Source organism: Panthera leo, chromosome D4 (genome assembly GCF_018350215.1).
Source record: "Panthera leo isolate Ple1 chromosome D4, P.leo_Ple1_pat1.1, whole genome shotgun sequence".
NCBI classification, from domain to species: domain Eukaryota; kingdom Metazoa; phylum Chordata; class Mammalia; order Carnivora; family Felidae; genus Panthera; species Panthera leo.
This window is the reverse complement of record NC_056691.1, coordinates 26731130-26748739: the sequence shown is the minus strand read 5'-3', so window position 1 is coordinate 26748739 and position 17610 is coordinate 26731130. Positions and strand designations below refer to the sequence as shown.

General features: G+C 42.5%; 1 protein-coding gene across 3 annotated transcripts in view; it reads left to right on the top strand.

The window, feature by feature from the left end:
- Nucleotides 1-17157, top strand: part of GOLM1 (golgi membrane protein 1) — a 57365-nt gene extending 40208 nt beyond the window's left edge. For all 3 annotated transcript variants that reach the window (XM_042913104.1, XM_042913102.1, XM_042913103.1), the window contains exons 6-10: nt 1048-1177; nt 5563-5722; nt 6412-6684; nt 8201-8314; nt 14931-17157. In XM_042913104.1, coding sequence (XP_042769038.1) covers nt 1048-1177; nt 5563-5722; nt 6412-6684; nt 8201-8314; nt 14931-15004 — 751 coding nt within the window. In that variant the 3' untranslated portion in view covers nt 15005-17157. The remainder of the gene's footprint in view (nt 1-1047; nt 1178-5562; nt 5723-6411; nt 6685-8200; nt 8315-14930) is intronic.
- The last annotated feature ends 453 nt before the right edge of the window (nt 17158-17610 follow it).

The following is a 17610-nucleotide window of genomic DNA, read 5'->3' as shown; positions in this document are numbered from 1 at the left end:
CACAGAACTCCTCAAGCACGTGCTATACGTACAACTGCAGTTTTATTATAAAGGATGTAACTCAGGAACAAGTTATATGGTAGAGACTTGGTTTTAGGGCATTTGTGGGGGAGACAGCTCCTTTCCTAGTGGAATTCGGTGCTACCTTTCTAGTACATTGGTATGTTCACCAGCTGGGAAGCTTGCCAAGCCTCATCACCCAGAGATTTTATTGGAGGTTTTATTACACAGGCACAATTGATTAAATCATTGGTCGCATGGTTGAACTCCATCTCCACTTTCCCCATTCCCTGGAGGATGGGGGTGGGGCTGAAAGTCCAACCCTATAATCATGGGATTGTTTCCTCTGGCCACCAGCCCCCATCCTAAGGCTTCATGAGCCAGCGAATTAGCATAATCTGAGGTCTGGTCCAGAGAGACTCCCTTTGACTAACAGAAGACTCTCCTATTACTCAGGAAATTAAGGACTTTTAGGTGCTCTGAGCTAATAGCTGGGGACAAGACCAAATGTATGTATTTCTTACTATATCTCAGGTTGTATATATATTTTTAATTTTAACTTATTTTAGAGAAAGCATGAGTCAGGGAGAGGGGCAGAGAGAGAGAGAGAGAGAGAATGAGAATATCCCAAGTAGGCCCCACACTCAACATGGAGCCCAATGTAGGACTTGATTCCACAACCCTGGGATCATGACCTGAACTGAAATCAAGAGTCAGACACTCAACCAGCTGAGCCACCCAGGCGCCACAACACAGATTGTATTTTTTAAAATACTTTTTTTTCTAACCAATAAAATTCACTTGTTTTAGAACAGTGTGACAAATTTTTAGTGAGTTTCAGTCAACTAGTTTTCTTGCCACTTAATAAGTGAAACACACATGTTGCCCTGCCTTACGTATGCTCTTGAGATACAGAGCTGGAAGCAGGAAAACGATGAGCTCTGTCTCTTACTGACACAGTGGATTCCATGGTCGTGGCAGGAAACACTTGGTGTATAGACACATCCCTAAATATTTGTCTTTTTTTTTTGCTTTCTTTCACCAAAGGAGCCAGTGCATCAATCAGATGAAAGAGGTGAAGGAGCAGTGTGAGGAGCGAATAGAAGAAGTCACCAAAAAGGGAAATGAAGCTGTCGCTTCCAGGGACCTGAATGAAAAAAAGGACCAAGGCCAGCAGGTAATCCTCGTTTTGTTCTGTCCAGAATTTCCAGAAGGCTTTCCTCCCCTCAGTTCAGACATTCACTTCCCTTATCTGCTGTCTGATTTGCTCTTACCTCTGCCGTCCCTGGTAGGTTTGGTTCCCTGAGACATACCAGCCTTGTCTCTGGACGCTGGGACTCTGACCGGGTATGCCGGGCTCTGACCCGACCCCGTGCTCAGGGCTTTACCAGGGTGACTTTACCAGGGTGACTCCACAGCCACCCTGGGAGAGAGTTGCTGTTGTTCTGTTTTGAAGGCCCTGAGGCTCATGGAGATGGTTAAATACTGTGGCCCCTGCACCAGCTGGTCAGTAGGGGGGCCCGGAGCCCATGTTGGCAGGGTGCGTGAAGTTTGGCCCACGAAGCTGCTGCTCGAAGCCTTCAGGAAATCTTTGTTTGTTAGTTTCAACTATAACCGTTTTATTGAGAGGTAATTTTCATTCCATACATTCACCCATGTAACAGTCACAATTCATTGGTTTTTAGTATATTCAAAAGTTGTGCAACCATTACAGTAAATTTTAGAACATTTTCATTACCCCCAAATAAACCCATAATTGTTAGCTTTCCCATCTCATCCCTAGAAAACCATTAATCTACTTTCTGTTTCTATAGATTTGCCTTATCTGGACATTTCATGTCAGTAGAATCATATATGTGGCCATTTGTGTCTACATCCTTTCACTTAGCATAATGCTTTCAAGGTTCGTCCATGTGTTTGTATGTATGAATACTTCATTCCTGTTTATGGCTGAATAATATCGTGTGTGTGCACCACACTTTATTGATTCATTTGTCAATTGATGGGGATTTGGGTTATTTCTAGTTTTTGGCTTATTATGAATAATGCTGCTGTGAACATTCATGTAGACATTTTTGTGTGGACCTAAGTTTTCATTTCTCTTAGGTATATACCCAGGAGTGGAATTGCTGGGTCATATGGTAACTCAGTGTTTAATGAGAAACTGCCAGACTGTTTTCAAAAAACAATCACACTCTTTTACATTTTCACCAGCAATTTGAGGGTTCCGATTTCTCCACATCCTTGCCAACTCTGGTTATTATCTGTTGTTGTCATTATAGCCATCCCTGCGGGTGTGGAGTCCTATCTCATTGTGGTTTGTATTTGCATTTACATAATAACTAACATTGAACATCTTTTCTTGTGTTTTATTGGCCATTTGTATATCTTTCTTGGAGAAATGTCTATTCAGATCCTTTGCCCATTTTTTAATTGAGGTTTTTTTAATGTTTTATTATTATTATTATTATTATTATTATTATTATTATTGAGAGAGAGACAGACACACACCAAGCAGGAGAGAGGCAGGGAGAGAGGGGAACAGAGGATCTGAAGTGGGCTCTGTGCTGACAGCAGCTAGCCCAATGTGGGACTCGAACTCACCGTGAGATCATGACATGAGCTGAAGTCGGATGCTCAACTGACTGAGCCATCCAGATGCCTCTGATTGAGTTATTTTATAATTGAGTTGTAGGAGTTCTTTATGTATGTATATACATACACACACGTATGCATATATATATATATGTGTATATATATATATGCACACACACATATATATGTATATATAGAGAGATATCAGCTATATGACTTGCAAATATTTTTTCCCATTATGAGTTATTTTTTCACTTTCTTCATGATGTTCATTGAAATATAAAAGTTTTTTGTTTTGACGAAGTCCAGTTTGTTATTCTGTTGCTTCCTATCCCAAGGTCATGAAGATTTATAATTTCTTCTAAGAGTTTTATAGTTCTTAGCTCCTACATTTAGTCCTGTGATCCATTTTGAGTTAATTTTATGTATATGGTGTGAGGTAGGGGTCCAAATTTATTCTTTTGCGTGTCAATATCCAGTTGTCTCTTGGCACCTTTTTTGAAAAAACAATTCTTTCTTCCACTGAATTGCCATGGCACCTTTGTTGAGAATCAATTTACTGTAAATATGAGGGTTTATTTGTGGACTCTCAGTTCTGTTCCATTGGTCTGTTTGTCCCCTATGTCAATATCATACCACCATGATTATTGTAGCTTTGCAGTAAGCTTTGAAGTCAGGAAGTGATGAATCATCCAACATTGTTCTTTTTAAAGACTATTTTGACTCCTCTTTGTTGGTTGACTTTCCATATGAATTTTAGGATCTGCTTGTCAATTTCTTCAACAAAGTTGGATGAAATTTTGACTGAGATTACAGTGACTCTGTAGATCAGCTTGGAAGTATTGCCATCTTAACAACATAGGACATCTTTTGTTCTATGAATGTGGGATGTCTTTCCATTTAATTAAGTCCTTTAAAAATCTCTTTCAAACATTGCTTCTCAACCTTTTGGCTAAGATCAAGTGTAAAAATCTCTTTCAAACAATGTTTTGTAGTTTACAGAAGTCTTGCACTTTTTTTTGTTCAGTTTATTTGTATCTTTTATGCTATCATAAATAGAATCGTTTAAATTTTATTGTCTTACTCATTGCTAGTGTATAGGAATACAATTCACTGTTCTATATTGATATATATATATCGTATTGCAGCCTTGCTGAACTTCTTTATTCTAATATTATTTGTTGGTGTGTGATTCCTTTGGATTTTCTGTGTACAATATTATGTCACCAAAAAAGAGAGATAGTTGTACATTTTCCTTCCCAGTCTGGATGCCTTTTATTTCTTTTTATTGCCTAGTTGCCCTGGCTAGGGCAGTGCTAAACAGAGGTGGAAGGGCAGATATCCCTGTTCTTGATCATGGAGAGAAAGCATTTGGTTTTTATCATTAAGTCTGATGTTAGCTGTGTGTTTTCATAGATGGACTTTATCAAGCTGAATAAGTTCCCTTCTGTTCTTAATTTGTTGAGTGTTTTTATCCAGAAGAGGCATTGGATTTTTGTCAATTTTTTTTTTTTTGCATCTATTAAGATGATCTTGTGTTCTTTTGTCCTTTATGTTGATATATTACACTGAATGATTTTTGTATGTTTAACCTTACATTCATGGGATTTATCCCACTTGGTCATGGTATATAATCCTTTTATATGTTGCTAGATTTGATTTTGCCAGTATTTTGTTAAGGATTTTGGTGTCTGTATTCTTAAGAGATATTGGTCTGTAGTTTTCTTGTCTTTGGTTTTGGTATCAGGTAATATTTGTTTCATAGAATGAGTTGGGGAGTATTCCTTTCTCTTATTTTTTGGAGGAGTTTGTGAAGAGCTGGTATTGATACTTTAAATGTTTGCTAGAATTCACTAGTGAAGTCATCTGGGCTTGGGCTTTTCTTTGGAGGACATTTTAAAATTACTAATTCAATGTCTTGTAAGTCCACGCACATTTCCTACTTCTTGAGTCAGTTTCGGTAGTTTGTATTGTTCTAGGAACTTGTCTGATGTCATCTAAGTCCTCAAAGTTGACATGCAGTTGTTCACAGTATTCTTTTCTAATATTTTTGTGTAAGGTCTAATATTTTATTTGCATTTATTTTATTTTTGATTTTAGTAATTTGAGTTTTCTCTTTTTCTTGTTTAATCTAGCTAAAGGCTTGTCAATTTTGTTCTTTTCAAAGAATTAACTTTGATTTCATGCATGTTTTCTGTCGTTTTTCTATTCTATATTTCTTAATTCCTGCTCTGACCTTTATTATGCCCTTCCTTGTTTTAGGTTTAGTTTGCTCTTCTTTTTCCAGTATTTTAAGGTGGAAGATTAGATTACTGTTTTGAGATCTTTCTATTTTTTTTCCTTAATATAGGCCTGTAAATTTCCCTCCAAGCACTGCTTTAGCAGCGTCCCTTAAGTGTGGTATGTTATGTATTTGTTTTCATTTTTCTCTCTTATTTGCATTTATTGTTTTTTCTTTGATCCACTGGTTATTCGGGAGTGTGTTGTCTCATTTCTACATATTTGTGAATTTCTCTAATTTTATTGTCGTTGATAATTGCATTCCATTGTGATTGACATCATACAAAGCATGTTCTCCGATCATTTCAAATTTGTTGAGGATTGTTTCGTTGCCTAAGTATGTTTCTCCCTGAGAATGTTCCATGTGCATTTGAAGAATGTGATTTGCTCTTGTCAGGCCAGTGTTCTATAGAAGTCAGCCTGGTGTGGTTGGTTTATAGTGTTCGGGTCTTCCTTGTCCTTGTTGATCTTCTGCCTACTTGTTAATACAGTATTGAAAATACTTTCTGGGAGGTCTTAACCTCAGAGCTTGGATTTATGCCAGCTGGTAGAGCACGATCGGTGTATATCATAGCATTTCTCAAGGTTTCAGTGTGTTGACTGTCAGAAGGACATCCACTCCTTGCTTGGGATTGTTGTGAGGTTAAGGTCATGGAGCCCCCTGGCCGTCCTGTGCTCCTGTTTCAGCTCCGAGCCCCTGACGAGCCTCAGCCCAGGCCACAGGAAGTCGACCTGCCCCAGGCAGAGGTGCCACCAGTGAAAGGAAACGTGCCCAGTGATGGCGAGCCCCAGACACCAGCCCCCAGTTCTGAGGTGGCTGTGGATTTGAGGAGACGAGGTGAGAAAGGTGAGTGAAGCTTGGTAATTATACACGGAAGCCCTCTGCAAAGCCATGTGATGACAGCTCGTGTCCAATATTTGTGCACGGGGCCTCAGGACAGAGTGTCCCTGCTGGAGGCAGTTGGTGAGCTGGGTTTGGGCTGCAGGAGGAAGGTGACGGTCTCTGTGGGCACCTGAAATTGGCCCCTCCCTCTCTTACCTCTCGTCCCTGTAAACCAAGTGCCCTGTTCTTTGGCAGCTGTGTAAAGAGAGGCCCAGGCCGTGCTTTATTGAGGACATCAGCGGGACTGTGGGATTACAGGGAGATGGCTGAGTTCTGGGCAGCTGTCACTGGGAACCAGGGGCTGCTGTGTCCCTGTGGAATGACTCCGTGGCGGCCGGCACAGCCCACTCCCAAGTACTTGTCTCCGTTATTGCCATCAGATAACCTCAGCTTGTTGGTTGTCCCTGTAATCAGGATAACTGAGTCCAAATTTTTTCCCTGAAGCACTTCTCTCTTCCTCATGGGTCTGAAGATGAGCTGCAGGTTGAGTGGCACCTGGAGTCTTTACGGAGTCACAGAGTAAATTACCCAGTTGCTCCCCTAGCCACAGCCCCTGGGAAGGCTCCAGAAACTGAGTGGTATGAGGGGTTGTGTTTTTGTTCCAATGAAAGTAAATGCTGGTGAGGTTGCAGTGAACGGTGTTCTGTGCACAGAGGAGACCAACGAGATTCAGGCCGTCGGTGAGGAGGCTCTTCAGAGGGACGGGCCGGGGCTGCCGCCGGCACCGCCGGGCCCAGAGCAGGCGGCCGATGAAGACAGGCCTGCGGGTGGAAGAGGCACTGGGGAAGCGGAGGCGGTGGGCCACACCCCACGGGCACCAGCAGCCTTGCTGGAGAGCCCAGAGAACCAGGACACTGAGGACCTAGAGCGGGACCAGCTGGTCGTCCCCGACGGGCAGGAGGAGGAGCAGGACGCTGACGAGGAAGGTGTGTGAGCTGCTCTGTGGGCGTCCGCAGACTCCTTTCCTCCAGCCATCCCCTGACACTGGAGGGGCCCCTAGGAAGCTTCCCGAACAGCAGTTTGCCATCTGCTGGTCTCATTCCTTGGGTGTCTTACTGAGTGGGAAGCGGGAGGGAAGAGCTGTGTGCTCGCACCAGTTGCAGGTTCACAGGGAGTCGGTGGGGGGCGGGGGGCGTCTCAGTGGAAGGCCTGACGTGGGTGCTAGGTGTCTTGTGAACGTAGCCCACGCTGGACCACACGCCTGGCCTGCGTCTTCCGCAGCCTCATGTGGTGTGGTGTTGCCACCGGTGCCCTGGGAATGGAGGGAGGGATGACTGGGTAGAGGGGGTTTTGTGCCGATGTGAGCATTGCAGCAAAGTGACACGTGACTCCTCCCTCTCTGGTTTGGTTGACTTTTCTTTAAAGGCTCACGAAAGTGTGGGAAATGGAGATCAGCACAGTATCCTGGGGTGTACTTGGGTCCCTAAAAGGTGTGGAAGACTTCACTCCTGGCCGGGCCAGGAACACTTAGGAAGAGAAGATACCTGTCAGTGGGATGACCCACTAACAGGAGTGGGGAATGTGCTTGTTTGTGAAAATTACCTTGATGTTCTATCGATCTAATTTGTATTCAAGTTTCTCTTTCTGAGGAATGTGCTCTCACGAGGGTGCAGTTGAAGAATTAAAAAGAAAAGGAAAGTCAGGGAGCCGACCCAGTGGCACTCAGGTTTCAGACTGGCCGTGGAGCATAACAGCTGAAGATTGGTTCGAGGTCCCGCAGGGCCTGCAGGATACACGTCATCCTGGGGCATTTGTAGTGACCTGATTTACAAGAAAGTGGCAAGGGCCAAAGGCATGTGCTTCACTTCCATGTCAGGCAGTGAGCACAGGGAAACATACCAGAGTGAAGTCTACCAATATGTGTGTATGAGACATTCATGTGAAACCCTATGAATGTGTCTCTTGAACACATTTCGTCCTGATCTTTTCTGGTTGTTCTCTGCGGTGCTGACTTTAGTGATGAATAGTTGAATTGTGTAGGCAGGATGGAAAAAGCCATCCTTCGACTCCCAGTAGCTGCTCTATTTCCTTCTGTCAGAATCACCAGCCCTTCTGTGGAGGTGCCGTCATTAACTAGAAACCTGTTGTTTCCAGCAACAGTGGTGCCTTCCTTTAACTTTGAGTGGATTGTTTCTTCAGAAAACTGGAATATGGGTTTAATTCATTAGGTTCCTCAGTTCCAGCCCTGAGTATTGACCTGTGTTGAGGGCTATGGTTTATATGGACTCAGAGTTTAATTAGACAGAACATAAGTAGAGACTTCACACCTGCTGTTTGTTCGGGCAGCAGGCACACAAGTCCCCCCTGCCTCCTGAGAGGTCACAGAAAGACTGGATCATTAAGCTGTGACCCGGAAAACCCCAGTCCTGGGCTCGGGTGCCCCTGTGGCCTCGAGAGAGAAATGATGTGGGTTGTGTGCCCTGTGCCTGTGCTTGTTTGCAGGGAGAAACCAGCAGAAGCTGGGAGGAGAGGAGGACTACAATATGGACGAAAATGAGGCAGAATCGGAAACAGACAAGCAGGCAGCCCTTGCAGGGAATGACAGAAATCTGAATGGTAAGAAGTGTAGTGGAGGCGGGGGTGGGGAGTTTCGCCTTGCATTTCCCCTTGTGGTCCTTCACTTTGGCAGTGACTAAATGCGTCCCAACATTACTGTTGTAAGTAATCCATCATTTGAAGGAGACTTTCTTTTCTTCAGAAGCCTTTAAACATCGTGCAGTGGAGGGAGGGGATGGCAGAGAAGCCCAAGATGAAGACCTTTCAGAAAATCTGCGTGTTCAGGGGGCTGAAGCCCTCGGGTATCAGCTGGAGCATTTGTCTTCGTGACTTCTAGGGGTTTCCTGACAGAATGGCTAGGTCACCACTTGATCACTCTGTAGCAACAGTCAAAAGGCCTCACTGTCTGCACAGTACTTCCAAGCAGCTTTTTATAGTGGCACTTTGTGTTATTATTTTGAATTTTTAAAGGATGCAGGGCAGTGGGATGTATCAGATTCTGGATTTGTCCATTGGCTTGTGATTGGATTCTGGTTGGACATCTTGTAGCTGTATGTGCCCTTCTTGTTTCACACCGGGAGGCACATACTGGTTTAGTGACAGCACTGCCTGCCAGGTCTTGACATCGCGAAGGTCCATCTTCCCTTTGTCACTCGAGGGGGATGCTTTGAAATGGTGTGGCTTTAGCATCCATTGGACACCCTGTCTACTGGTGGCTTTCCTGACCCTGTCACCCTTCACATCTATTACCTCCTGTTCTTGAAGGATCCCTCCGACCACATACTCTTGTTTTAGTATCCTGTGCTTCCTTGGTTCCCTTTTTTAAAATTCATTTTTCCGTCAGATTCTTGGTGTTTCCTTTCTTAGTTTTTAAGAGTTCTTTTATATGCTAGGGAGATTGCCCTTTATCCGTGATGTCAGTTGCAAATACTCCCAGTTTGATTTTTGGTTTTATATAGTGTCTTTCTGCCATATGACTTTTAAAATCTTTTATGTCCTCCCCTCCCCCTTCTCCCCATCCTCTAGACTTATCCCCTATCCTGATCTTTCTAGTCGTCGCAGACTTTGAGTCTGGAGTTCTCTCTTGTCCCACAAGAGAGTGGATGCAGAATTGAATACAAGAGAGGCTAATGTCCGGGAGGAAACAAGAACCCTGAGAAAGGGTCCTTGCTCTGTTTTTGTTAGGATCAGAAGGCTTACAAACATGATGTACGTGCAGAAAGAGACAATGAAATAGTGATCATTAACTCGGGTGTGAGATATGTGGTGTTAGGGGTTTGGGTCAATACAAAACAAAATCCCAGTGCTGAGCAGATGGCTGTTTATGGCAGGCACTAGGTGCTATGTCTGTTTATCTTAGCTTTTCTAGGGACTAAGACAGAGCATGCTACCTCAGGGTCAACAAGGCATTTTTCTCACTAATTAGCTCTGGGCATTTTCACCCTGTGGCTTTTGCGCCCTATGCTTTTACTTAATGACTAACCCTGGGCACTTTCGCCCTGCTGCCGTGGCTTTCCGCCTCTACCTGTTTTCGAACAGACACTTTCTTTCTGTGGAAGTGGCTTTCTGCTCTGTGCTTTGTTCTACGATGAGCACTTTCGTCCTGTGGCGGCTTTCCGCCCTAAGCCTTGTTAACCCATTGGTGCAAACTCAGAGAATTCTTAAACTTATTCCCCACATCTAGTAAGCGTTTTCTTGCATTGCTTTATGGGTTTATTGCTCAAGTGGGTCTCCCTGAACACCGTAATTTAGTTTTTCCCATTTTCTTAGAATTGATACATCTTTAAGTCTCTCTCAGTCTACAGCTTCCCCTTCCATTCCTTTCCTCCGTTTGCCCTGGAGTTTTCCACAGTCTATACAGTGCTGGTTATATATTCATAGTACAGCTTAGTATGTTCTTATTTCTGCTCTGTTTCCTGTAAATTGGCAGCTGATATCCAGAGGCTTGATAAGACTCTGTTTGAGTTCAAGCCTGTGGTAACATGGTAGGTGGTGGTATGTTCTTTCATCAGGAGGCAGGTAATGTCTTTGTTTTTGTGATGGAAGGATCAGTTGATGTTCAGTGCCTTCCTTAATTCTTTGGTGGTGGTGTTCTAATTGAACCATTTCTATTTCATTGGTTGATTAGGATATTTTTATAAATAGGCAAGTCAGTGGTTTTAGTCATAGAACGTAGGATAAATGCTTCTTTTTATTTATCAATTTTCACAATAACGAATTATTTTTCCTGTTATCCTTTGAAGGCGATGATTTTAAATATACAAACTTAATGGATTTAAACCTATTATGATGGGTTTCATTCAGTTGTATTTATTCTTTTTGAAGTTCAAGTTGTCCCATCTTCTTTGACTAGTGGGACCTTCCCCACTTTTATCTGCTTTTCAGGTCCCTTGTCCCTACTCAGCCTCTGCTCTCTTTCACACTCAGCTGAGTTTTCTTTTTTTTTTTTTTTTTGCTCGTGGGGCTCTATGTGGGAAGGAGCCCCAGCAGATGAGTTTCAGAAGTTCGTGGGGCTCAGCCTCCCCCAGCCCCCTCGTCTTTGCCATGGCCACTTTGTGGTCACCTGCTGTGGGGGTGGCAGAAACCCTCTTGCTTCAAGCGGCAGTTTGTACATTGGCCCAGTACTTTCTGGTGTAAATGTGTTGCCTGTTTGGGGTTCTTTTCTCCTCTTCTCAGGTCCATCAGGTGCTCCATTGCTCCCATTTTTTTTCTAGACACCATCTGCTGCTGTTTGTCTCTGCCTGTGTTTTGGGGTCTGCAGGATTCCTTGTCATCTACTCTTGCTGTGAATGTCTGTGGTTTTTGAGTTTTTTAATGTAGTGGCTTCATGTGGGGACCCAGAGATTCAAAAACTGTGCCACTGTTGTCACTGTCTTTCCAGGATCATCTGGTTTTATATTTTACATTTAGATCTCCGATTCATTTGATTAACATCAAATGTATTCAAGTATGTGGCACAAGTTTGGGTCCAATTTTCTTTGTCCGAAGAGCCGTTCATTTGGCCCAACACCATCTCAAGGCTAGTGATTTGAGGCACTACCTTTACCAAATAGATTTCCATTTGTACTCAGATCTACTTTTTGGTCTTTTTGTTCCATTGGTTTCTCTGCTTACTCACACTGTACCACAATGTTCTAAGTGTAACAGCTAGTCCTTCTGGAAAATCTCAGTCAAGATCTCTTTGAATAATGCTTCTTCCCATTTTCCTTCTTTAACTCAGATCAGAAATGTTAGATCCTGGGGCAACTGGGTGGCTCAGTTAGTTAAGTGTCCAGCTCTTGGATTTTGGCTCAGGTCATGATCTCAAAGATCACGAGATTGAACCCTGTGTCAGGCTTGGTGCTGATAGTGTGGAGCCTGCTTGGGATTTTCTTTCTGTCCCTCTGCCCCTCCCCTGCCCTCTCTCAAAATAAATAAACTTAAAAAAATCTATCATATTAAAAAAAAAAAAAGACCTTACCATTCTTTTCCTGTCTCTTACCCCCTTTTTCATATTACCCATTTCTTTTTCTTTAAATTTATTTAATGTTTGTTTATTTTTGAGAGAGTAAGAGAGTGTGAGTAGGGGAGGGACAGAGAGAGAAGGAGACACAGAATGTGAAGCAGGCTTCAGGCTCTGAGCTGTCAGCACAGAGCCTGATGCAGGTTCAAACTCATGAACTGTGAGATCATGACCTCAGCTGAAGTCAGACACTTAACTGACTGAGCCACCCAGGCGCCCCTCATATTACCCATTTCTGCCTCTCTACCCTGCATTCAGAATGATTTCCTCAGACATAGCTTCTAGTTCACCAATTTTTCCTTCAGCTATGCCTTCTCTGTTCTTTAACTCATGCTTTGCTTTCATTTCTAAGTATTCTTATTCCTTGCTCCTATTTTCAAACATCTTTTATTTCTTTAAATATATCTGAGTTTTGGGGCATCTGGGTGGCTCAGTCAGTTAAGCATTCAGCTTCAGCTCAGGTCATGATCTTGCAGTTCATGAGTTCAAGCCCTGTGTCGGGCTCTGTGCTGACAGCTTAGAGCCTGCTTCAGATTTCTGTGTCTCCTCTTCTGCCCCTCCCCCACTCATGCTATCTCTCTCAAAAATAAACAAACATTAAAAAACATATATAAATATAATCTCCAAGTTTTCTATACCATGTTTTCCAATTGCAGTGTCTGAAAACCTTGTGGGTATTTCTTTTGTTTCTGCAGATTGTCCTCATGAGAGCTTGCTTCCTTGTGTTTTGTGCTTTTTAACTGTGAGCTAGTTTCCTGGGAACTTTATCTGTAGGAAGTCTCAGGGGACTGAGTTAGAGTAGTATTGCACTAGAGATCATTCACCTCTATTAGTCTCAAGGAGGGTTACAGACTCACTACCACTTCAGTAAATTCTCTTTGGATTTTTTTGTTTCACATAGGAAAATTGAGTTCAAATTATACACTTGCATGGTTGTCTCGATTAAAAGTCCCACATTCTAACCACTTAGGTTTTCTTGTTGCCCATTTTCACTGCACCACTTTTCCATTACCTTTAAACCAAGGACATGAGCATTTGGAGTTTCAGTTTTATATACGGGTCTGCTTCTGGACTTGCTGCCTTGAGTGCAGTCCTCATCTTTATGTTTTGTTCCTCTGCATCTTTTGATGCTATGAAGGGAGAAGCCCGGAGTCTTCAGGCTTCAGAAGTCCTCAGGGCAGGTGTAGCTTTGATGCTTATTACCTTTAGGAGTTCTTTTACTTCATTTTTGGCCTCGTAGATTCCTTCTTCTTTTTTTAACGTTTATTTATGTTGAGAGAGAGTGAGAGAGGGGCACAGAGAGGGAGAATCCCAAGTAGGCTCCACACTCAGCATGGAGTCCTAGGCGGAGCTCCATCTCATGACCATGAGATCACAACAACCTGAGCTGAAATCGAGTTGAATGCTTAACTGACTGAGCCACCCAGGTGCCCCAGATTCCCTTTTATTTATTCCTTTTTATTATAGACGATGCATTTTAGTATCTTAAAATTTAACTTTTTAATTTAAAAATAAAATAATATATACCCTTCACCCAGGTTTCCCAAATGTTAACATCTTATGATGAAGGCATTAATACTGACACAATGCTATTATTCTGATGTAGTGAAGTGTCCAACTAATACCACTTTTCTGATCCAAGATCTAAATCCATGATTAAACACTGCATTTATTGTCATACCTCCTTGGCTCCTTTAACCCCAAACCATTTGTCTTCATCATTTACGACGTTGATAGTTTTTGAAGTGTTGTAGCGAGTTATTTGGTAGAAAGTCCCCCAATTTGGGTTTGATTCAACAGTGCTTCTTTAAAATATCTTTTCATATTTCATCCAGCATGCCAGTGGCTATAGTTGGTAGAGTTGAGGGTTCTAGAAATGGGAATCCTAACTTGATTTTTAAGTTATTTTCCGACTGTGTAGGCAATTTAATGCAGAACATGAACATATTAGCAATTCAGAATTTTAAGCAAATACAAAGCCAGTTTTTCTGTTCCTTATCATTGGTTGCACCTCAGTCCTTGGAGGATTGCACACCTTTTCTGGTGTGGTTACTGCCTTACACCTCTTTCACCATCCTTTTAAGTCAGTAGTGTCCTAAATGTCTGGCTTTGCAGTGAAGCTTTGGGCTCTTTCATCCCCTACACTCAGGTGCTCCAACAAAGCGAGGACAGAGGCAGAGAAAAATGCTCTGTCAGCTCTTTTAAGTTGAAGAATTATCACCATCGTATCATTAAAATAGTTTTCAGACCCTGCTGACTCCAGGGAGGTTAGAGAAAGGCATTCCTTCCAGCTTTAATAGAGAACTTTTTGATTTTTAAAAAATTTTTTAAATGTTTTATTTTTGAGAGAGAGAGAGAACGGGGGAGGGGCAGAGAGAGACACACACAGACACAGAATCTGAAACAGGCTCCAGGCTCCGAGCTGTCAGCATAGAGCCCGACGTGGGGCTTGAACTCAGGAACTGTGAGATCATGACCTGAGCTGAAGTCAGATGCTGACCTGAGCTGAAGTCAGATGCTTAACTGAGCCACACAGGCACTCTGAATAGAGAACTTTAAAAGACAGTTATTAATTTAAGGCAGCCATTTAATTCATTTAAGCAAATCACCATTTAATATGTAGTAGTTGTAAGTCAGCATGGTGGTTTTAGATTTTGTGAGGTCTTTTCCTGTCCTTTGTGTGTCAGGGGATAGAGCAAGGACCGTGGAGCTAGAGGGAGGCTTTGGGCTTCGTCTCCGTAAAGGGAAGACTTTGCAGTAGAGCTGACGGGGGTGGGGGGCGGCGGTAGATGCACCGCAGTGCAGTGCCTGCGTCGGGCTCAGAGTTTCACAAACAGGGATGCGAGCAACACACAAGGGTTGTGATGTTATCAAAAAATGTTAGTACGTTTTGTGTTGTCCATTTTAGAGGGCAATGGGGCATTATTTCACTATTTTAAATAGGGAGTTTTTATTTGATGGCTTTATTTCATGGCACCTTTGTGGCCAGACCTGTAGCCTCTTTGCTCTGCTGTCCTTGATTGGGAATGCAGTGCCCCATGATATTGCCGTGGGAGATGCTGTCCTCTTGATGAGGCAATTTCTGGACACTTGGGTCAAATGCAGCCTGCCTGGCTGGTTTTCCTAAATGTTTTGATATCAGAATATTATGTGTTTTTTTTTTTTCTTTTTTAGTTCTTAATGCTGAAAATCAGAAAGGAGACATAAATTTACTTGATCAGCGTGAAAAGAGGAATCACACACTCTGAATCGATTGGAATCCTGTACTTGATGTCAGGATTGAACAGAGATCACTACAAAATATTTATGAGGGGTTGAATACTGTGAAATGTACTAAGTAAAATACACATCTAAAGATGATTGTTGTGGAGTTTTAATATGTATTTTATGTAGGAAAGTGATGGTCTGTTAGGTGGTTTTTGGGGGTATTTTTGAAGTGTGTACCATGGTGTCAATTTGTCAGCTGATAGGTAAGAGATCAACACCAAAAATAGAACCCAAGGTCTCCTGCAAGTATGGTGACAGTGGCACTTCTTCTGGAATGTAACTTTGCTGAAAACAATCAGAGCCTGTAGGAAGAGTCTGTCTTCTGACACCAAGAAGACCCACCACACCTGGGCATTCTTCTCTGGTCCTTCTGGTGTCCCCATCACATGCTGTGCTGAGCAGCAGGTACCAGCCTGGTATTTCTGTTCTCCCCGATCAGCAATGAATGATTACTGGTTTATGCTGTCATGCGCTCACTTCTGGTTCATTCTGTGGCCTAGAGCGCAAAAGTGTTAATGCAAACATCACTACCAACAGTTTTGAACAAGTCTGTAGACAGAGACATTTTGTGAGAAATTTTTAAAAGACCACTTGTATAACCTTTGTCATTAATGTACAAAAATGCTTCTAAGTGACTTATAATTTGAACATTTGTTCTTACTTTGCTATGTGTGGGCAAAGCAAAATTGTTTCTAAGAAGTCCGTATCACCAAGAGCCACAAATGGATTGACTTTTGCCACTACAGGGGCAGCAGCAGAGCTGATCCTGGGGCTGTGGCAGAGCACGGAGGGCAGCAAGGCACATGGTGGCGTGTTTGCTGTGGACAGACTGCCCGTTCACTACAGGAGGACAGGAAGCTGACGCTTAAGGGTATATACAGTTGTTACACAGATGGAAAGTTTAGAAAGGCTGGAGAAACACAAGTTGTTTTTGGCAGTCTATATGTTTGGCTCGTAGTAGATGACTGTTTTAAAAAGTGATTTAAAAATCAATGTTAATTTGAAAAGGACTAATCCTAATTCACATTGAGCTGCTTCTCAGTATTTCTGGTAAATAGGCTCTTGCCACTTACGAATGACTGGAAGTCACACTTGTGTGACTCTCAGGCCCTCTAAAGGGCAAGTGGGTGGTGATGCTTATTAGAGAGGAAATGGGGGCCCAGAGAAGTTAGAGCCCTGCAGGCCAGACAGCTGGCAAGCTGGACACCGGCCCCTCAGCTGGTCTGGACTCCCCATACCCCTGGCAGGCCCTGAAGGCAGGACCTGGTTTGCATTCAGGTTAAGATCTCCAATGTGAATGTTACTCATGTAGGATATTTTGTTAATCACTAAGATTAAACTCTTCCACCTGGAAAAGGCAAAGAAGGGTGTTAAACACAGCTTTGTAAGGTTTTATCTAAGTCCTTGTCCAACTTCCCTTTGTGTCTTAGCCTTAGGGCTGATAGTTTTGCTTTTTCAATAATTAATAAAGTCTCTTCATTTCACGTTTAATCAGTGTGCATAGTTCTGAGAAATAAAGGACTGTTAGTCCAATTGCTTTGTTTTCCCTTCATGCCGTACTGGGTCCCTGAAGAATCAGCTTGCAAACTGAATTAAGGGTGGTGATTTGCCTTATTAAACCTTTTGTGGACTGAGCTGGGATGTGAATATAAATAAAAAAAAATAACCACACTGATTCCATCTTCATGTGCTGAGGCTCCAAAGGCCATTCATTCAGGAGGGGTGTCCTGTGAGCTGTTTCTCCAGACAGTCGTGCTTTATTACCCCTGGCTTACCTTGAGATCACGCAGGCACCTATTGCAAGGCAACGATTCATAGATGTGTTGTGGTTTTTATTTTAAACAAAAACCTGTGTAATAAGCAAGTAGATCTCAAATCCCCTACACTTCGGTTTTTTGGTTTCAGCCAAAATGAAATCAGCTATTCCCATTTTTAATAGGTGCGAACTTTTAAATTCACACCTTCCTCTATGCTCAAAATGGCGTGTAGACAGGAGTGTGAGGATTCATCTCTTTTCTGCAGATGGGACTGCAGATTCCCTACGCGAGACGCAATCAGATTTCCTGAAGTGTAAGCACTGCACATAATGTACTTTCATGTGATGGAATTTGAGAAATAAACCAATCCCTGTTAAGTCTGTGTGCGGTCATTCTATAACTAGACCAATAACTAGCAGGATTGTTTGGTAGTATCTGGTTATCCATTCACAGTGGAACCTGAGGTACGAATTCAAGGTTCTTTAAAGTCCAAGGGATCAGTCTACTCCCACTAAGAGATTATTAATTACAAATAATCGATAGTTTATAGGACACTCAACTTCTAATGCTGATCTCTGAAGTGAATTTTAGAAAAAACACAAGAAGATTCCATTAACTGGGTTATATATTTTTTCATATTGTCAGCTTAGGCTTTGAAAATGTTCATTAGTGTCTGAGTTGGGGAAATGGCTTGTGTAAATAATGGTATGTGTTAGTTCTCAGAGAGCAGTACAAAGTGTACTAAGCTACTGTCCCTTAGAAAATGGCTTATAAAATTCTGATAATGTATATATTGAAGGCTTACTCAAAGTTGGTATTCTCACATGCAT